This window comes from Cornus florida, unplaced genomic scaffold (assembly GCF_030987335.1).
Source record: "Cornus florida cultivar Cherokee Brave unplaced genomic scaffold, ASM3098733v1 CherokeeBrave_3.0.0_Hap2_Chr10, whole genome shotgun sequence".
Classification (NCBI taxonomy): Eukaryota; Viridiplantae; Streptophyta; class Magnoliopsida; order Cornales; family Cornaceae; genus Cornus; species Cornus florida.
Genome location: NW_026775580.1, coordinates 69,749,264 through 69,769,620, shown reverse-complemented (window position 1 = coordinate 69,769,620; position 20,357 = coordinate 69,749,264). Strand labels below are relative to the sequence as shown.

Here is a 20,357-nt window from a genome sequence, read left to right as displayed (position 1 = left end):
AGATAAAAAAAAAAAATTGATCTTTCTTCTTCCACAATCAAATTGGTAGTCGAATGTTTTGAACAATCGTAGTTATTGACGGTATAATAATGTCAATAGTATGTTTTGAACAAACGCAGTTCTGTATATATATATTTTTTTGGAACAGTAACAATCGCAGTTGTTACAGTCTAATTAATAATGTCTATAGTTTGAGTAATGGTTGACTGGAAATGATAATAATGAAAAGCTTACTTTGGGATAGAGTTTGAGCAATGCATTCTGACTACAATATCTAACCCCACCATCGAAATCATTTAACCAATTCTTGTGTGAATTAAAGGGTATTGGAATAAATAAATAAATAAAGAACAAAAGGCAAGATAAAAAGACAATCAAGCTGGTGATGATTACTCCTAAGCCTGTCATTCATTGTTCCCTTTTTTGACGTTGTGCTCATTGTCGACCACCTTTCACCTCCCTTACAGCTGTATATATAGATATAGATACATATATATGTGTGTATCTATATGTACATGTCTCTACTACAACTGGACGCCAAAGGCTTTTTGAAAGGGAGTCTGAATGTGTTGTTCGAGTAGGCATAGACTTTTCTTCCTTTGGATACTGATCTTTATCAAAGGTGGATTACTTTTAACAAGTTGGATTTGGTTGTTACCAAAATCTAAGATGATTACAAAGTGTGTGAAAACATATATAACAATCCATTAAAAACAATGCATAGACATTTCATCCACTAATGCTGACCACTAAACTTTTCATCTCTTTTTTTTCGATATAACCAAAGTAGTTGATATATATATATATATATATATAGCTGATGGTGGTTTACTAGAATAGTTACCCTCTTGTGACGTCATCAGCTGATCGTTTTTAAACTACATTATGGACAATTTAAGTGTGTATTAACCAAAAATACGTAGTATTATTTAACATAATGTCAACAAATACATAAAAGAAAAAAAGAAGAGAATGTTAGGAAAAAAATCATATGCTAGGATCGGGTACAAGATTCTGAATGTTTTGAGTTCGAACTCATATACGAGAGTTAGCGTCCCACTTGAACATTACTTATTTGACTTGAGTCTAAATAAAAAATGTAAAAGTCTATTTGGTACGCATTTTATTTTTGTGAGTATTATAGCAGTGAATAGTGAAAAATCTCTTTTGATAAAAATTATTTTGTTTTGTACAATATCGAAACGTTTCGTGAATAGTAGTAAAAAATCGAAATATCAATTTGGTATTTTTATATATCTTTGCACTATAGCGCTTGGTACCGTAGCGATCAACAATAATTTTGAAAAACTCTTGAATAACATTTTTAAACTAATATTTTTCAAACGTGTAACACTTTTATACCAAAAATGTTTTTATATATTTGTTTCTAAAAAATCTTACAACAAATATTTATTACCAAACATACTTTCGATTACTATTCAAAACAGTTAAAATAAAATAATAAAAACAAAATGCATACTAAATGGAATAAGTTTGTGATTAATTAAGATGTAATAAGAAAGTGGTGGAGCCTACTACTTTTTCATATTCAAAATCGGTAGTTGGAAACAGAAACATTTTCCTGTAATTTAGTGATTTACTATTAGAATCTTCTTGTTTTTCACTTGGAATCATTTATTTATTATTTTTTTCTTCTAGATATAATAGTAAATCACTAAATTACAGGAAAATGTTTGTTCTTCATTCCCATGTTTACGTGAAGCCTCTTAATTTACATATGACATTTTGTCCTTATGTTGTGTCTCAATCTTCAAATTGATTGGATTCATATTCTAAAAGTCAGGTTTGGTGTCAAGTGATGTTTATTAACTATATAAAAATTGTCATTAATTCTTCTCTCTTTTATTCTATACATTTAATTCATGTTATTTTTCAAACTGTAACACAATAAAAGACATGCCTGTATGGTAGTTGTGTAATTATAAAACGCAAGTATGAGTAATAAGTAAGTTTTTAATTACTAGAGGCACAGATGACATATTTAAGATTAAATTTCGTATGTTATTTGTTGTTTTTCTGAGAATAGAGAATGTATTAATGTCAAATTAAAGGTTTGGAGAGAAGTTTCAAGGTAAGAAGATTAAGATAAGCCGCAATAAAAGTGAATGGATGGAATTTTAATTTTAATAAATTTAAAAAGACAAATGAAGATGCACTGAGTGTTGAGAATTAAGAGGTATAAAAATTGAATGTTTTTGTTATTTAAGCTCAATTATTATATTTACAGAGATAATATGATAATTGTACTAATAATTTAATGATTGATTATGCTCTCTGCATTATATTTATTTATAACTTAACAGAAACTTTGTAAAATAAGCAAACGACGTATATCATAAAATAGTGGCGAGTCTTGCTCGTTGGTTGTTTCTAGTATAAAAAACTCTTCTTTTAGAGAAAAAAAAAAATTACTTTGAGATCATGTCAAAAAATCAGTCAAAATATCCGTTTGACTCTATGGTGATTCAAACGGGCCATATAAACTCCAACAATCGATTTTATATCAAACCATTTTGTGAATAATGATGAGGTGTTTATTTTAACTTTAAAAAAATTATAAAAACTAAATAAATATCCGTTTCATATGTATTCACACATATGTATAGCTCATATTCTCATAAAAATACGCATTTATACATGTATGATACTACTAGTCATGTATAAGAGGGTGAAGAAGGCTAAAGTTGAATAAAATGGCTTCAAAGTACAATCTTGTAACCAAAAAAAAAAAAAAAAATTGGGGTGAGTTACCAAAATTAGTCATCAACGGACGTTTCTAACATACATAGGTATGAGTGTTGTTTGACTAGAGGTTTGACTTAAAAAAGGTAACAGCTGGTTCCAACACAAATAGTATAAACTGGACAACATTTCGTACAAAATCACGAGAAAGGCACTCCAAACAGTTTTATATGTCGTTTGTTATCTTCCTCGTCCTTGCCGTCTCGATGGCATTCCTGTGATTTTTATTAAATATTTGTCTCGAATACACAGCACGTGAGACCTCAGGAGTCCATGTTCACCTTTTCGGATGAATGAAAAAATGTATTGCATTGTGACCACGAAAAGCCTAAACTGTCAATTTTTCTAGGATGAGTCGGTGACAAATGGCCACACGAGGGGCACATTTGTCTTTTCGGTAGGACAATAGAGGATGTAATTTCCAAGTTTCAAAATGTTGACTCACTAAACGACAAAGTATACCTTAGTCCCGCCTCGTCCGACAAATGTCGTTGTATTCCTGATTACGACACGTGGACGGTCAGATTTGTTTGATAAATCGTAACTTGGGCCTCAAGGTCAGTTTAATAATTTTCTAATACCGTCTCTAATTAGTAAGTTCAAATCTCCAGTCTCTCTCTCCTTCTCTCTCTCTCTCTCTCTCTCCAAATGAAACCGCCGCCGTAAAATGAGTCTTTGACTCGCTGACTGAACCGAATCGGTGTTCATATTTAGCTTCACTCAACTAGAATTTTAGATTAGTACTGATATCGGCGGTTCCGTAAGAAATTTGGCCCCTTTCTCGGGAAAATGAAAATCTAATTTTCCGGGAAAACCATTTCAGCAGCTAGCTAGAAGTTGTATGCGTAGTACATCGTTTGCAATTCACTCAAGAGAGAATTAATTTCTGAATTTTTGCTAGATTGGTACTTCTCAGCGACTCATCGGTTCTACTAGTCGTCAGAGCTACCAGAGGTTAGTTAGCTAGGCTATTGATTCTTCTATTGGAAGCTCTAGAGATCAGCTGAATTACTCTCTTTCTTAGGTAGATTCGAGTACTTAATTTGAAGGAAAGCTAGGGTTTAGTGCTGTGATGGAGTTTGAAAATACTTCACCAATGAAGGTCTGTACAGCAACAGGAGAAGCCAGTATAATTTGTTCTACCAATCAATCACCACCACCAGCAACAACAGCGAAGAAGAAGCGAAGTCTCCCTGGAATGCCTGGTTAGATTTGAAAATTCCGAAACTTAATTCGATTACATATGTGTGTGTAAATTTTGTTGATTTTTTTTTTTTTAATTTTCTTTTTGTTGTTGTAGATCCAAGTGCTGAGGTGATTGCTTTATCGCCGGAGACTCTGATGGCGACGAACCGATTTGTGTGCGAGATCTGCAACAAAGGATTTCAACGGGACCAGAACCTTCAGCTTCACAGGCGAGGCCATAACTTGCCTTGGAAGCTCCGTCAGCGAGCGGGTGGAGAGGTCCGAAAGAGAGTCTATGTCTGTCCCGAGCCGACCTGCGTTCACCATGATCGGTCGAGAGCGCTTGGAGATCTCACCGGTATAAAGAAGCACTTCTGCAGAAAGCACGGGGAGAAGAAGTGGAACTGCGAGCGGTGCTCGAAGAAGTATGCCGTGAAATCCGATTGGAAGGCTCATATGAAGACATGCGGCACCAGAGAGTACAGATGTGATTGCGGAACTGTGTTCTCAAGGTTCTCAAACATTTACTCCTTGATTTTCTCGCATTTTCCTATGTTTGGTTGCTGAGAAAATTTCGCTTTATTGGTATATATGATGATTGGTTTTTGTGGTGGTGTAGGAGAGATAGCTTCGTTACACATAGGGCTTTTTGCGATGTTTTGGCGAATGAGAGTAGGAGAACTCAAACACAAATACAAACACAAACCCTAGCCATTACGAGTTCAGAAGAAACTCTGAAGGGCAAGACTGTTGCTTCCTCGTCGTTTAGTCCACCTCCACCTCCTCTCACTCCATCAACTACTGTACTCTCTCCAGTTCTGTCTATTCAAAGCTCAGGTAATGTTCATTATTAATGATGTTACTGTTTTGTCCATTAATTAATTATTAATAATATCAAACTGTGAAAGAGGGATAAAGGAACAGTGTACATAGTCGTAAATAAAAAGCAGCTCAGAAAATGGTGGTTGGGAAGGATTGTGTTAAAGGACGCCATGATTGTCTCTCCCTTTACTTCCAAAAGTCATCAATTACGCTTTTGGATCGATTTTTTTTTGGAGTTAAAAAGTGTCTTTTTTTTTTTTTTTATTTAAAAAAAAGCTTTTTCTTTTGATTCTGATCTCTTTGTTTTTTTACTATATTTATTATGATTTCATCATTTTGGTGGCAGAGTTGCCGGAAAATACAACGGGATTGTCACAGCAACAACCAATAGTAACCCCCACCGCGGCCGTCTCCAGCGGTGGCTCCACCTTTACTGGTACTGCCAATAGGGGCGGTGGTGTGTTTGCTAGTATATTTGCTTCCCCAACATCAGCAAGTGTCACGCAATCATCCCAATCACCATCCTCATTCTCGGACTTAATCTGTGCCATGGCTACTAGCTCTGAGCACCGAGCCGCCGCGGAACCCATATCCCTCTCTCTCTCATCCTCCCTCTATCTCTCGAACAACACTTCGTCCCTATTTGCAGCACCCACTCAAGACCTGTCTCAGCATTACGCCCGGTTTCCTCCACAACCCACCTTATCCGCCACCGCCTTACTCCAAAAGGCAGCCCAAATGGGTGCAAAATCGTCCAATTCCTCGTTCCTTCGCGGCCTTGGTTTGGCATTGCCATCTTCATCCGACCATCAAGACAATACCACCACCAACACATGGAGTAGCAATGTGAAGTCGGAGAGCAATTCATTGGCATGTGGACTTGGACTAGGGCTTGCCTCTGATGGCTTCACGGATCTAGTGATGAGCAAGCCAACCACGCTCGATCTTCTGGGACTGGGAATTGGTGGTGGTGGTGCCTCTAATTCTGGATTCACAGAGTTCATTAATTCGATTGGAGGTGGTGGCCACATTTCTGCTGCAGCGTCTGCTCCTCCGTTCGGAGGGTTGCATTTGGGCGGAGATGGCACATCTGATACAAAGCCGAGTATGCACTAGACCTTCCTCATGAATCACCATAAACTACTCATTTCCAATCTCTCCCTTGGTTTTTGGGTTGGAGGGATTTGTTTTTCCGTTTTTGTATTTGCACACACATATATATATATATAGCTTTCTTTTAATGTGGCCTTGTTTTTGCTCATAAAATTTGGTAAGTTTAATTAGTAGTGTATGATGGAGGATCGGTAGATTAGATGTTGGTATGCACATGGGGCTTTTGTTAGTGCTTCATGTTCATCCATGCACCAAAATTGTATAGAAAGAAACTTTAATGAGTATTTATAGTGAATTATCTCCTTCTTCATTCTTCTACTATGGATTTATGATCAATCCTTCTAAATTTCACTTATTTAAGAATGGAGAATTTTGAATCATGAGGATTTTTTTTTGGAAAGATCCAAGTCTTGTTATAGGCTATAAAGAGAAAATTTCTCTTGAACTTGATGTGACATGATATAGTGGATTATATGACTTAATTTGCTAAAATGAGTATTGTTTTTAGAAAAGTACAACGAGACGAGAATTGAGTAGGACAACTCTTCGTTATTAAAAAATTTGGCAGTAGTAGTTTTGAATTTGGTGGAATAGAATTATAAGTGGAGTCATCATCACTCACAGAATTATTAGTTGAGCTGTACAGTAAAAACTAAAGATATACAAGTTGGTTGTTAGGTGAGTGTAGTTTGATTTATGGTTTTAAGAATTAAGATTGGCATAGGTGGATGCGAGCTGTCTTTCACTTTCATGAATTGGGCCAGGGTGGAGAAACCGGTCGCTTATCTTTTGGACTGAAAACAACTCAAGACTAGTGGGGGGACCTTGGTTTGGGAATTTTGGGCCAGTCTTCAGGATTTAGTTGGTCTGGTTGCTGGTCAAATTGGAGCCGAAGAGTCAAAACATTTATTGAACACACCAACACTGTAACAAGATGAATTTATTGTAGTTGGTTGGGTGGTGCATTTATATTTTGACCAAGATCTTCTTGTCAATGTACATTTTCTTGTTTGGTTGGACAAAAGATTAGGTCAAAAAAAAGGTTTACTTATCGGTAGCATTCTTGAAAATAATATACGGAATTCCAATGCGTGGAAAGAAAATACCTACTTATAGGTCGGGTTAATGTTCTTTCACTCCCTCACTCCTCATATTTCTCTGCCTTTTGACTCCTACATATACAAGCATCTCATCAATTGTTAATATTTATGGTTGTTACTAGAACTCTTTAAGACGATACTTGACTCGCCATAAGAAGGAAATCTTACTTATGGGTGAGGTGGACGAAGTAAATAATGACACCCGTGTTCAACTTTAAAATATTATTATAGAGAGATTAGTAGTCGATTCAATCCGATTTTAATCGGGTCTCATGCCAACCCAATTTTAAAAATCCCATTCTTTTCTCTCCACATGGTAACCAAATCTATCTGTTTTTATATATATTCTATGTATTTTTCTATACATATAATTTTTATCATAGTTTAATTTTCTAGGGATTTAGAGTTCCAATAATATGTTTAAATATCACTAATGGTTAATTGTTCAAATCAAGTGTTTCACTTCACTCAAAACATCATACACCGATCTCTGCAACGGGAATGGATCATCTTCAAAAAAATTTGTCTCTAAGCATATGTACAAGTATTTAACCATGAACAATATTTGCCTTAAGCAGCATAAATAGGAATGTCCTTTTGATACTAACATGGATCAATAAAAATATAACATATGTCAAAAACTTTTAAAAATAATTAATAAAATTTGTTTGGATCTTTTTGCGGATCATCCAAAATGAAAGATTTTTTTTCCTCATGCGTTCGATATTTTCTATTTCAAACCCTTCATATTGTAATCCGTTACAAAAGAAGCTAAACAATTAGCCCAAACATCAATGGAGTTTAAGGAAATCAATTTGGCTTCAGATTGTAACAGGTGGTGATAAATCTCAAAATTTTGGATGCCACTAGAGTTATGTGTATTTATTAATTGGCGGCTTGAATCATCTCTAAAGTTTAGATGTAAAATATTATGGTTTGGGAATGGATGAGATGGTAAGCAGTGAAGGTGGTGGAGGTCGGTTGGCGAAAGAGAGGATTAATAATATTAGGGTTTTAGAATTGAGGAAATGGTGGGCATCAATGGGGTATGTATTAATTGGTGGCTTGAATCATCTTTAAAGATTGGATGTAAAAGATTATGGTTTGGGAATGGAGGAGATGGCGAGCAGTGGAGGTGGTGGAGGTCGGTTGGTGAAAGAAAGGATTAATAATATTAGGGTTTTAGATGACCCGTGAAAAGATTCGAATGATTCAGGTTTATTTATTTATTTTTTTTTTTTTTGACACGTGTCATGTTGTTATTGATCCATATCAACATCAGAAGGAGAGCCCGGCTTATGACGCTTAAGGCAAGCTTTTTCCTTTAATCATACGTCTGTTAGATTTAATTAACTAATGAATACGATATCGTTTGACTTAAAACACCATTACTTAGGCTTCCCTCTTTCAATTTCCCTCAGTATCATCAATCTTTATACGCTACAATTAAAGACTTGAAATATTTCACAGATTTTTCTGAGTTAAGAAAGTATTTTAACATCTCACTACATCAAATAACTCAATAACTCAAAGGTCATTTGGATCTCCTCTATTTTCCAGAATTTTATCCTATTGCAACATCTAAGTTAGTTGAATCATGTATGTGTGTGTGTGTGTGTGTATATATATATATTATAATATTATCACATATTCATTGAAATCTATATTCTTATTACCAAATTCTAAAAAAAAAAAAAATTATACCCAAATTTGCAGATTTTTACACAAACCCTTAAAATTATTTTTAACTGTAATTGCCAAATATCCATTTTATGCGAAACTAATTTTAAGAGGGATAGTAATTAACAGTGCTCATTGGTCGATACATTATACCCCTCTAACCAGGCCAACAACAATTTTGGTAGGAACTACGGATCTTGCTTTTGTAAACTTGACTGAAAATAATAAATTTCTGAAATTGCCTGCAAGTATAGTAGGCATGTGTCTGAAATTGCTCTTTCAATCTGTCACTAGTGTTTTCCAATAGAGACGAAAGAACCATATTTTCAAAGAGAAAGATTAACTGGTTTTGAGTAAGAGAAAATCAATTGTAGCAAGATAACTAACTGCTTCTTCAATCTCAGAGTTGGATGAGAAAGAACTGTAAGATGCATTTTTAGTCAAACGATATCGTATTCATTAGTTAATTAAATTATTGATGTGGCGCCTTAAATACTTGTAGATGCTTAGAGACAAATTTCCTTGCAAATGATCCATTCCCCTGTAACACCCAAAACAACAATTAATACACCTGATTAGATGAGAAGAGAGAATAATAGAAAAATGGTAGAAACGGTGGTGGTGGTGGTGGTGGAGAGATCGAGAGAAAGATGGAGGAATGGTAGCGGGGAGTGGCGATGGTGGTGGCAGAAGGTGGGGAGGGGCATGGGGTAGTGGAGGGAGAGAAAAAGCAAAGTGGTGGTGGAGGATGGTTTTGCTAGTGGCAGAAGTGCGGAGAGGCATTAGGGTTTTTTGGAATGGAGGTTGAGAGATGATTTTTTAGATGTGTTTTAACTTTTTAACTAGTTCAAAATGGGTTTAATCTATTTTTAAATTTTCAAAATTAAATAATTTTTTAAGACATATGTTAGCCTTTCATTGGGTCCATCACTCATCAGCAGGAATTTGTTTCTTATGGGGTAGGAGGTAAGCATTGTCCTTAGTTGGCTCCTCCCCTCGGAGGATAAAGTTCATCATTGTAATACCCCTAATTTTAAAAGGATAGTTTCGGCATTTTTAATATTTATTGTATTGCATTTTTATTATTTTATTGTCTTTATTGCATTTTTTTTTATTTTATTGTTTTTCATTTGTTTAATTGGTTATTTGAAATTTGAATTAAATTGGTTTTATGTGCATTATTTGGTTTATTTAAATTATTAATTATTGTGTCTATTTTCGTAAATTATTAATTGTATTATTTATAATTCATTGTTTTAAACTTAGGTAATTAACTTATTATAATTCTTGTAATGTTAAAATTAAGTTACGTGAGTTTTTAAATACATTAATTGACTCACAGTTTCTTTTGGACATCACTTAGTATAGCCGACATAGAATTTAATCGTAGGTTTAGTTTATGGGCCGACTAGGATTAGGATTAGGGCTCTATCTCTAAAATTACAAGGATTATGGTTTTAGAGTTAAACCTATAAATACAACCATTATGCTTTAGCCTAGGATTTACAATCATAATTCATATTACATAAACGTGAAGTTAGTTCATAACACAGAGGGTTGTGAACGGAGGCACTGTAAGAATTGTCAAGGAGAAGAACAGTGAGTATCAAGGGAGGATTTTGGTGGATTAGACCAGAACCAAAGGAGGCTAGAAGGTAGTCAGTGGTTGCCGAAAGTTAGGAAGACGGCGACAAAGTTTTGAGTCCAAAACTACAGGCAAGTTCTTATCTTCCTCTGTCCCTTTGGCTCGTGTTCTGTGCACCTAGATATTCTCTAGGGTTTAACTACTTAGTAATTGAAACTTACGTGTTTAATATATGCTTGTTGATGATCTGTTTGCATTGAATTCAAATCTGTTTACAGTTCGTGTATGGTTGCTCCCAATTCTGTTCATTAAAGCATATTAAAATCTGTTGTGATTTTGGTTACGATTCTTGCTTTTATCTTCTGTAAATGAACCATGGGGATGTTAATGGGATGATATAAGACTTCTAAGATTAGTTTGTGAAGAGGAATAGAGGGGTTGGAATAGAACTATAGTTTCAGTTTTGTTCCTAACGCGGGTTAGTTCGGTAGCAAATTTAAGCTCTGTAATTGATTTTAATTGTTGTTATCAAGCCATTGGGATGCTACTGGGTATTAATATGACACTTAAGATTAGTTTTAAAAACCAACAAAGTGATAGGAATAAGCCGGAAAAGGAGCAGAGAAGCTGAAACGAAGCACCGGGGACTGAAGGCTCTCAAAAGAGGTGAGAGCCGGCTCCATAGAAGTGGGAGCCGGCTCCCACAACAAGTAGAGCCGGCTCCAAGGAATCCTAGAGCCGGCTCTAGGCTGAAAGAGCCTGCTCCCAAAATTTGGAGCAGGCTCCTTTTTCATTTTACGTTTTGTTTTAATTTTTTTTTAGTTTTCTACGTACTGTGTTTTACTATTGGAGTATGGGATTTAACCTGTTGGTTCCGGGGTTCCACAGAGAGATTAGAAGGCTGAATTTGGGTGTTAATAAGACCTTAAATTGATTAAGGTTTAATTCTAAATTGTCGGGACAAACAGTGTAAAAATTAAGGCACTTCCTATGTTGTTAACAAATGGAAGATAAATTCATTGTTGAATTAAATTTCAGTAATTTGATGGAATGTAATGTGTTTATAAAACTTGTTTTTAAATGCATTCAAATGCACGATAAGGTCATTTAAATATTAATTTTGATCTATGCATGCTTAGGAGGTTAGTTGCTGAATTATTAAATCGTTTCCTGCAACTATATAGTTAATGCTTGGATTTAAATTGATGAAACATTAAACAATCTTCTGAAATTGTTTTAGCAAATTATTGGATAATAATAGGATTATTTAACCTATTCACATGCATGATGGAGTCCTTAACATATTAAATTTGGTCTATGCATGCTCTGGATGTTAGTTGTTGATTTATTAAATCGTCTCCTGCAACTATATGGTTAAATACTTGGATTTAAATTGCTGAAATTTTAAATATTTTTCTGCAATTATTTAGATGGTGGTTTTGGTCTATAAATTATTGAACTGTTATATATGTTGTAATTTACATGGATATGGAGGATTGTATGTACCGGTATGGGACGGTGACATACTAGGGACGGTTTAGCTCAAAACGCATAAATCTAACCTAATGGATTAATGGAATGGATTGAAAGATATCGAATCCTAATTGTGACTAAGTCAGATCAGCTGTAACCAAGTTGGATGACTTTCTGGATTAACGGATGGTAGTTAAGTCATATCAACTGAATAAGTTGAGTGACTAACTAGTTGGTTTATTGTATGTCAGTTTAATAAATAGTTGAACTACATACCCTGGAGTTGGACGGACTTTATATATATGGTTATGGTACCACGAGTTGAGCTTGAGTCTCAGACTCGTTGGTTAGGGTGCATATATGCGGAGGATGCGTAGCTGGTTATAATAGGTTGAGGTGTACCCTGTTAGGTCTAGGTACTCATGCCCACCTTTGGGTGCTTATTCGCATGTTGCCTTCTATTCAGGTTGAGACCCCTATTATAGACTAGTGAATGTCCCTTAGTGTGGATATATTTATACGTATGGACTAGATAGATATTGTGAGGTGTCTACGGTATATCTGCGTATCGGGTCACTGTATGAATTGCAGTTAGATTAGAACTTACTCGTGGGTCTAACCCACTCCTTTATTATTTTTTTCAGGTACAGGATGGTTCCAGCCTTAGAGCTTGATCGTGCTTGTTGAGGACAGTCTCACATTTATCTGATTACGTAGGACTTCTCTCGATGTTTCTAGCGTTATCTATTTTCGGTTTTCAGTTTCATTTGAACTTTTGGTTAGGGGTCCACCAGTGGATTCCCAAGTTGTAACCTTGAAGTTTTGGAGGATTGGAGTTTTATTATTCAGTTATACATGGAGAGTTTTATAATTAGTATTTCTTTCAGCTTTATTCTATCTTTATTATTTCATTTTGTTATCTGTGTTCGCTTTAAAATACTTTAATTGTTTGATATTCCCTCGGGTTTGGGCCTGGGCCTGATCAACCTGTGTCTCGGATCCGAGGGGTATCACAATCATCCCAGTTGATGCGGCCCAATATAATTTAGACACAGGTTTAAAATTATAAATTTTTTAAAAGTAATCATTATCCATTTTCTTACTGGTTAAATCAAATTTCAAAGTTTTTTATTTTTTATTTTTTTTTCCAAAAGAATCACGATTTTTTCTATACCCAACCTCCATTTGAAATTGAAAAATTACTAAATTTATTTAAAGAATGTACTATATCAAGTGCTGAATAGAGAAGGAATATGAGTTTAAAATATTACAAGAAAATTTGATGTTAACCTATATTTTAATAGAGCTTTTCTCGTATATTTATTTTTGGTCAGAATTAGATATATCTTTTGCATCTCTCCCAAATTCCTAACACCTTCAATTGATAGGACTAACAGTTGATTTTTTTTTTTTTTTTTTCCTTTATCTCATTTTTGGAAAATATGAAAAAGAAAGATTAAAAATTTGTGAATACAACAAATTCCGATTGGTGCAATTTTATGTTACTTATGAATTTCTGTTGGTTTGTACATTGTTTTACATATTGAATAAAAGTTGAGTATTTGATTGATGTAGATATACAAAGGATTTAGATGGAGGTTGGGTATGGAAATTTGTGGGGAGAAAGAAAAAGGGAAAGAGAGATAATAGAGCCTTGCTAAAAGAGGGATTCTAAAATTTTAAATAGGGAAAGAAAAAAAATTGGGTTTGGATTTAACCCGTAAGAAGTTGGATAATAATCATTATTAAAAATTTTAAAATTTTGGACATGTGTCTAAATTGTAGTGGGCCATATCAACTGGGAGGATAACATCCTCCCTAGAGAGGACTCAAGTATTGTCCATTTCTATAAGGATAATGCTTAGTTACTCACCGGTGAGTAGCTTCACCATACTCACCCCTTGTGTGTCCTAATAACAATTTACCACATCACCTTTAATAGAAAAATAATCCACATTTATTCAATAGTTGATCCGAGAAAATACAGGAGGACGTGGGTTATTTTGTTATTAAAAGTGATGTGGTAAATTGTTATTGGAACACACAAGGTGTGAGTAGAGTGAAGCTATTCACCGGTGAGTAGCTAAGTATTATCCTTTCTATAATTTAGAACTGGTATTCTAGAATCCTTTATCTCTTTACAACATTCTATAATTCTTTGTTATTTCTAGCATAAAAGAATAAAAATTAGTGTATTTGTGGTCAAAATTTTAATGACGATTTTTTTTTTTTTAAATGTATTATAAATTTATAGTTGAACATATCTATGTTTATATTTTTTATACTAAATTTTTTAACGTTTTTTAAACAAGAAAAGTGGATGATATTTGTACGTTTATAAACAAGTATTTTCTCATCGTATTTTACTACTCATGGATCCTACCAATGGCCCATTCATTGGCCAATGTGTGTGAGCACTACTTATCTTTTCCCCAAAAAAAAAAAAAAAAAAAAAAAAAGAAGAAGAAAAAGAGAGAGAGACTTATAATGGATTATATAACGACCCGAACTCGGGGTCCATATTGCTAACCGGGTCTTTACCTGAACCCGAGGTCATCCAAGGGTAAAACGGTCGTTCTACGTCATTAGATGCATTGCTAGGTCTATTATACTCCATTGGGTGCTTATACTTTATTTATAGCAATAGGATGCATCATGTGAAGTTCTGGACTCAAATGTGAAAGAGGGAAGAATAATAAAAATTTGACTAAGTATGGGTGCGACGATCGGTAGCCAGGATGGATGACCCAACACCTTGGGGTGCTCCCATGCTTGCGCAAGGTGCCGTGCACTATGCAGGGTTGGCAAGCGACCACCAGTAGCCAAATGGACGACTAGTAGCCACTTTACCAACCTACTAGTGAACAGTAAAATGGGGCAAGAACTCGAAGTGACAAAGGGACGACCGATTGTACCTCTTGGCTATCGGTCGTCCAACCCATAAAATGGGCATATGGTCCTTTTTTTTTTAGATGGTTTCAGCCCCAAATAAAACTTTGGTCATTTTGACCATTAATACCTATCCCAAACATCACTTATACATAGTCAAAATGACAAGGTAACATTCATGCATTGAATTAATTTTCATTTCATCATTCACAACAAAATAAGCTTTATTACAACCATAGACGATTTAAGCATCAAAAGAAAAGTTGGAAATCAAAATGAGACCTCAAAACGGGAGTTGGGTCTCATATTCATCTCCACTCCAAAGTATACATGTGATTAACTATCAAATACAAATTCTTTAGCAAAAATATAATACATCATTGACTATGAGTTCCAATTACACTAAAATGAGCCCTAATACAAGGATTCAATTCTAAGTTCACAAAAGAAGTCCTCAAAGTGCATCAATGGTGAGATGGTAGGTTGTCCTCAAAGTTCCTCTGATTCGCTCTCTTTTTTGTTGGTTGGATCAAAGGGCTACACGAGCTTGATCTTGAATCGCCATAGAATTTGGATGAAGAATGACACAATTTGAAGTGCTTGTTGTTGATCACTTTGAAATTTGATGAAGAACGGCACGACTTTGGTTGTGCTTGGTGTTCTTCGCTTTTGGGCAGAGTTTCTGTTTTTCTATCTGGAATTTTAGATATCTGAATTTGTGTCTCCTTCCTCATTCCTCCAAATCTCTATTTATATGCTTCTTGGATTAATTGGATGATGACACGTGTCCTCTCTTGATAAGGAAAAAATCATAACTGGGCCGGACCGGTTATATTATGATAATTATCCTTAAAAATAATTATTCCAAATATATTTTACTAGGAATAATTATCTTTCCATTTAATCATTTGAATTGGGGTAATTAAATAATTTAAGTGGACCAAACTTGGGCCAATTAAATAACTTAATTAAACATTAGGCTTATATTCAATGGGTCCATTTGTCAAAACCAAAGCCCACTAAATATTAGTGTCTACACCACCGAAGTACTTTCACAGATGATTTAGGATGCGATGAGAACCATTTTTTTGTATCTTGAATGATGTTAAAACTTATGATGACTACTTCGTCTAAAAAGGGGATGCGATAGGTCGTTTGAGGTTGTTTACTATACAGAAGATGAAAAGTGCACTACGTATATTCGCGTATGGTTGTGCATGCGATCTCTGTGATGATTATATTAAAATCGGTGAAAACACTGCCATTGAAAGTGTGATGTCATTTTGTAAGGTGGTTGTTGGTGTTTATGGGGAGGAGTACATGCATCCACTAAGTAAAGCCGACACAGCACGACTGCTTAGACAAAGGGAATAGAGAGGATTCCCAAGTATGCTTGGTTCTTTCGACTGTATACCTTAGAAGGGTAATAATTGCCTAGTGGTATGCCATGGCACGCACAAGGGACGCTTCTATAAGCCTACTTTCGTATTAGAGGCAGTAGTCTTATAAGATTTGTGAATCTAACATGCATTCTTTGGAATGCTGGGTTCACAAAATGATCTTAACGTATTGGATCATTCCTCGATTCAACAGTATCGTCACTGCCCAATTGCTTCTGGTTAATTTTGTGGTGAATGAGCATCAACATAGAATGGGGTATTACTTGTTTAATGGTTTATACCCTAAGTGAGAAACTTTGATGCAGACCATCCTACACCCAACTACTGGAATATTAAAAAAAATAAAAATAAAAAATTACTCAAAGACAAGAGGAGGCCTTTAGGAAAGATGTGGAACGAGCTTTTGGGATCTTACAGATCAAGTGGGCAATAACGCAGGGACAATGCATTTTTGGGAAAAAGATGACTTGTGCCTCGTAATAAAAACATGCATCATCCTTATGGTCATTGAAGATGAATGCCACACAAATATTGGAAGTTGGACTCTGCCATCAGATGAGATAATCCCGAATCCCACTTTATGTCAAAAACCCATTGGTTTTAGTCACACACATCTACTCTTGCTAAGGTCTAGATTTGTAATAGCTAGAGTGACAAATACGAAGTTAAGGAAAGATTTGATAGAAAATTTGTGTAACCGCTTTGGCAAAGAACCCATTTAATTTATGTTGCATATATATATATATATATATATATATATATATATATATTTTGCTTTTAAGATGTTATGAAATTTTATATAATAAAATCCTTATTAATAAAAATAAAAAGACAAAAAAAAAAAGGTGGTTGGGGTTGATGTATTTATAGAGGTAAAAAAATATTATTTTTAAGGAAAAAAATTCAAAATTAACTTTTTGGGCCAAGAGAGCTGTTAGGGCACAAATAACGCGTTAACGACTCAAATTTCAGTGTAGTGCATAAATTTTTTTTTAAAAAAAAAGTCAATTATTTTTTGCCCAAAAAAGTCGTTTTGGCACTTTTTGTGCCTCCCAGTTTGGGATGTGTCTCCCAAATAGTGCCTTTAACAGTTCTTAATTATCAAATCCAACAATCCATTCCATGAGCCACCAAAATGGGCCTACCATTCCGCAATCCAATTAGAGTGGATTGGATCACAGAAAAAGAAGCTTGGGCTTAAGGAAATTGGTTCTGCGAGCCCAATGCAACTGCTCTTAGGTTGTCAGGTCAATTCGTTAGAGCCAAAAAGACCAATATTCATCAAAGTATGAGGACTATAATACTATTTTTTTTCTGCCCCACTCACATACTTTTCTTGGTCCGCCCCTATATATATATACACACACGTAAAAAAACACGTGGTGTATTCTTTTCTTCTGTATATAGGGTAACAATTTTACCTGTATTTGTTTGCTCAATATTGGTTTGGGCCAAGCCTCAGATATTGCGGAGGTTCGGTGTACTAAGTGGTTTGAGATTAAGGAGGTTGTGTGGATCACAGCACTTATAGGTTGATCACTACCTTCCTTGTCCAAATTCCCTTATGTAATATGGTATATTTTTTGCGCGTGTACTTGTTGACTTTATGGGGGTAAGTAGTGGTAGTCACAGAAAAATCACAAATTAGAACTAGGTAGCGTTGCAATTTTATATAATTTGTTAAATGGATGTTGTATCTTTTATATAAAGGTGTTGCTTAACATTTTGTGTGAATTATAAAAAATATTAGGGTTAAATGCAAAAAAAATTCTTAAACTATTGGCATATTGCAACAAACTTCCCTGAACTATTAATTTATTGCATTTCAGTCTATTTTGGCAACTAACTTGGTCGAAAAAATAAAAAGACAAATTTACCCTCAATTAAAATTACGTAGTTTTGAGAGTTACCAACTGTACTTGGTGACGTGGCAATTAGGAATTTAGAAACCAATAAAAATGAGACACAAAGTTAGCCAAAAATAAATAAATAACAAAAATGATAATTTTTTAATTGGTTGTAATTGGTTGTAAAACCCATTGCGTTACAAGTATACAGCTCTGCAGCGACATTCTCTTTGCCCACCATGTTCGATGGCCAAATCCACCTGATTGCGGTGTAAAGATTGAAGAAAAAGTTTTTCTTTCCAGTTATGGACTAAAGCCTCGAAGTTACATCGACATCGTTGGACAGAGACGAAGAATCAGAACTAATGTCACCGTCCGGAGTCAGTTTTTTTGTGATCACAAAATTGAGATCTCAATGTGGAAGAAGGATTATCAGCCATGGAAATATGATGTTGCCTAAAGTTAATCGAATTTAAGGAATCAAGAATTTGCCGCACATGGGAGAAGGTCGCCGAACATGGTTTAGGGTCTGATCAAATAAGGGTAACGGAAAACAGATCTCCCAATAACTACCATTTTGTTCTTCTTTAACGAGGAAACGTTGGCCATCATTTACAATTGTTTCTTCTTCGGTGAACACTTCCTCTTAAAATTCTTGGATTGATATGAAATTTACACAAACACACGACCTATATATATACAGACAGACAGAGGGGCGGAGAGAGGTTATTTTTAGCAATTTTTATTTTATTTTATTTTGGGCCCTTATTTTTCTGCAGAGAGGGAGAGCTGATTATCATGGCGGCCTCAATTGAGTTTGTGCAGTGCTTCGGGCGCAAGAAGATTGCCGTGGCCGTGACCTACTGCAAGTGCAGGGGTGAATCAAGATCAATGGCTACCCCATCGAACTGGTACAGCCGGAGATCCTCCGCTACAAGGCGTACGAGCCTATCCTCCTCCTGGGTCGCCACCGCTTTGCCGGCGTCGACATGAGGATCAGAGTCAAAGGCGGTAGTCACACCTCCCAGATCTACGCCATCTATCAGTCCATTGCAAAAGCCCTCATCGCCTACTACCAGAAGTACGTTAACGAGCAGTCCAATAATTAGATCAAAGATATCCTCATCCGCTACGATCGCACCCTCCTGGTGGCCGACCCCAGACGCTGCGAGCCCAAGAAGTTCGGTGGGCATGGTGCTCGTGTCAGGTTCTAGAAGTCGTACCGTTGAGGGGTGTTTGGTTGTCTCATTATAACCTATTTGTTACTTGTTTGGTTGTAACCTTAACAATTAAGGGTATTTTTGTCCGTTCATGTGTATAAGGGCACTATGGTCATTTATTTTCAACTTATGCATTGTTACGGTCAAAATCTGCCAGAGACTTGCTGGATGGGGTCATTTGCAATAAAATTACATAGTTCAGAAGGTTAATTGTTGATATGCTAATAGTTTAGGGAGGTTTTTTTACTTTTAACCCAAATTTATTTTAACACTCTTTACCATATATATATATGGAAACACTAAAAAATAATAGGATATAATAATAATAATAATAATTAATATTACTGACTTTTTTTTTAAAAAAAAGAAAAATAATATTGTAACGTCTTAGATCAAAAAACTAATATAGAACTACTACAGGAACAATTCAAATTTTTTGGGTATTCAACAACCAAAATAATTTGACAATATATGTTTGAAAATATTAGGCTTATCAGATTGGGAGTGAGTTGACTCACCCATTTAACACCCAACTCGTTTATAACCCATCATAAATGAGTTGATAGCGAGTTATTGACCCACTCATCCATTCATAACCAGCACAAAATTATCCCAAACCCACCCAATTACCGCCCATACATTTTTTCATTTGCAACTGCAATATACATGGCACAGGCGGATGGAAGGAGGGCTTGAGCCACAAAAAAAATAAAAAAATAAAAAATAAATAAATTTGCAGTAGTATTAGTAGCCCAAAATATTAACCCATCCATCTAAGTCACAATTGTAAAACAAAGGCCCAACCAAACACGCCCAAGCCAAATAAGCCTAAATATTTTGTAATCTTTGATTTCAAATATTTTTTTAGATTATGTTTTATATATATATATATTTACTTATGAAATTATGTGATTAAATTTATATTTAATATTAGCCCCATTTACAATTTCTGTGTTCGCCCTTATACATGGTGTACTAGGAGCTTATTATGATCTTATGGAAGTGTTGTGTGATTTTGTATATCAAAGTGGATAGCTTTATTTAATGATTATGTGTCTTTTAAGTTGTGACACAAGACTTTTATAGTTATCCCTAAGTCATTGACATACCCATGTCAGATTCGGATGAAAAAGTAAATGAATATATATGAATCAGAGTATTAATCTCATATAATAGTTTAAATTTTTGCGTCAAATTGTAAAGTACCTTAATTATTATAATTGGTATCAGATTTATACCTGGACCTTGATGTAGTGTCACCAAGTGCCCCGTCAATGGAT

The 20,357-nt window shown here is 35.0% G+C and overlaps 1 protein-coding gene and 1 pseudogene across 1 annotated transcript; both read left to right on the top strand.

Moving 5' to 3' along the window:
• Window positions 1-3,362: 3,362 nt before the first annotated feature.
• Window positions 3,363-6,193, top strand: LOC132278939 (zinc finger protein GAI-ASSOCIATED FACTOR 1-like). The gene is made up of 5 exons (XM_059780845.1): window positions 3,363-3,717; window positions 3,788-3,968; window positions 4,064-4,460; window positions 4,568-4,785; window positions 5,117-6,193. The coding sequence occupies exons 2-5, from the start codon at window positions 3,836-3,838 to the stop codon at window positions 5,884-5,886; spliced, it is 1,518 nt and encodes a 505-aa protein (XP_059636828.1). The 5' UTR covers window positions 3,363-3,717; window positions 3,788-3,835; the 3' UTR covers window positions 5,887-6,193.
• An 11,830-nt stretch (window positions 6,194-18,023) lies between these two features.
• LOC132279264 (small ribosomal subunit protein uS9-like) lies at window positions 18,024-19,167 on the top strand (annotated as a pseudogene).
• Window positions 19,168-20,357: the final 1,190 nt, after the last annotated feature.

What these genes read in the sequence shown, in the direction of transcription:
- LOC132278939 (XM_059780845.1), top strand. Translation starts at nt 3,836, where the DNA reads ATGGAGTTTGAAAATACTTCACCAATGAAGGTCTGTACAGCAACAGGA. An exon ending in AAGTCTCCCTGGAATGCCTG is followed by an intron (nt 3,969 to 4,063) that starts GTTAGATTTGAA and finishes TTGTTGTTGTAG; the next exon opens with ATCCAAGTGCTGAGGTGATT. An exon ending in TCTGTCTATTCAAAGCTCAG is followed by an intron (nt 4,786 to 5,116) that starts GTAATGTTCATT and finishes TTTTGGTGGCAG; the next exon opens with AGTTGCCGGAAAATACAACG.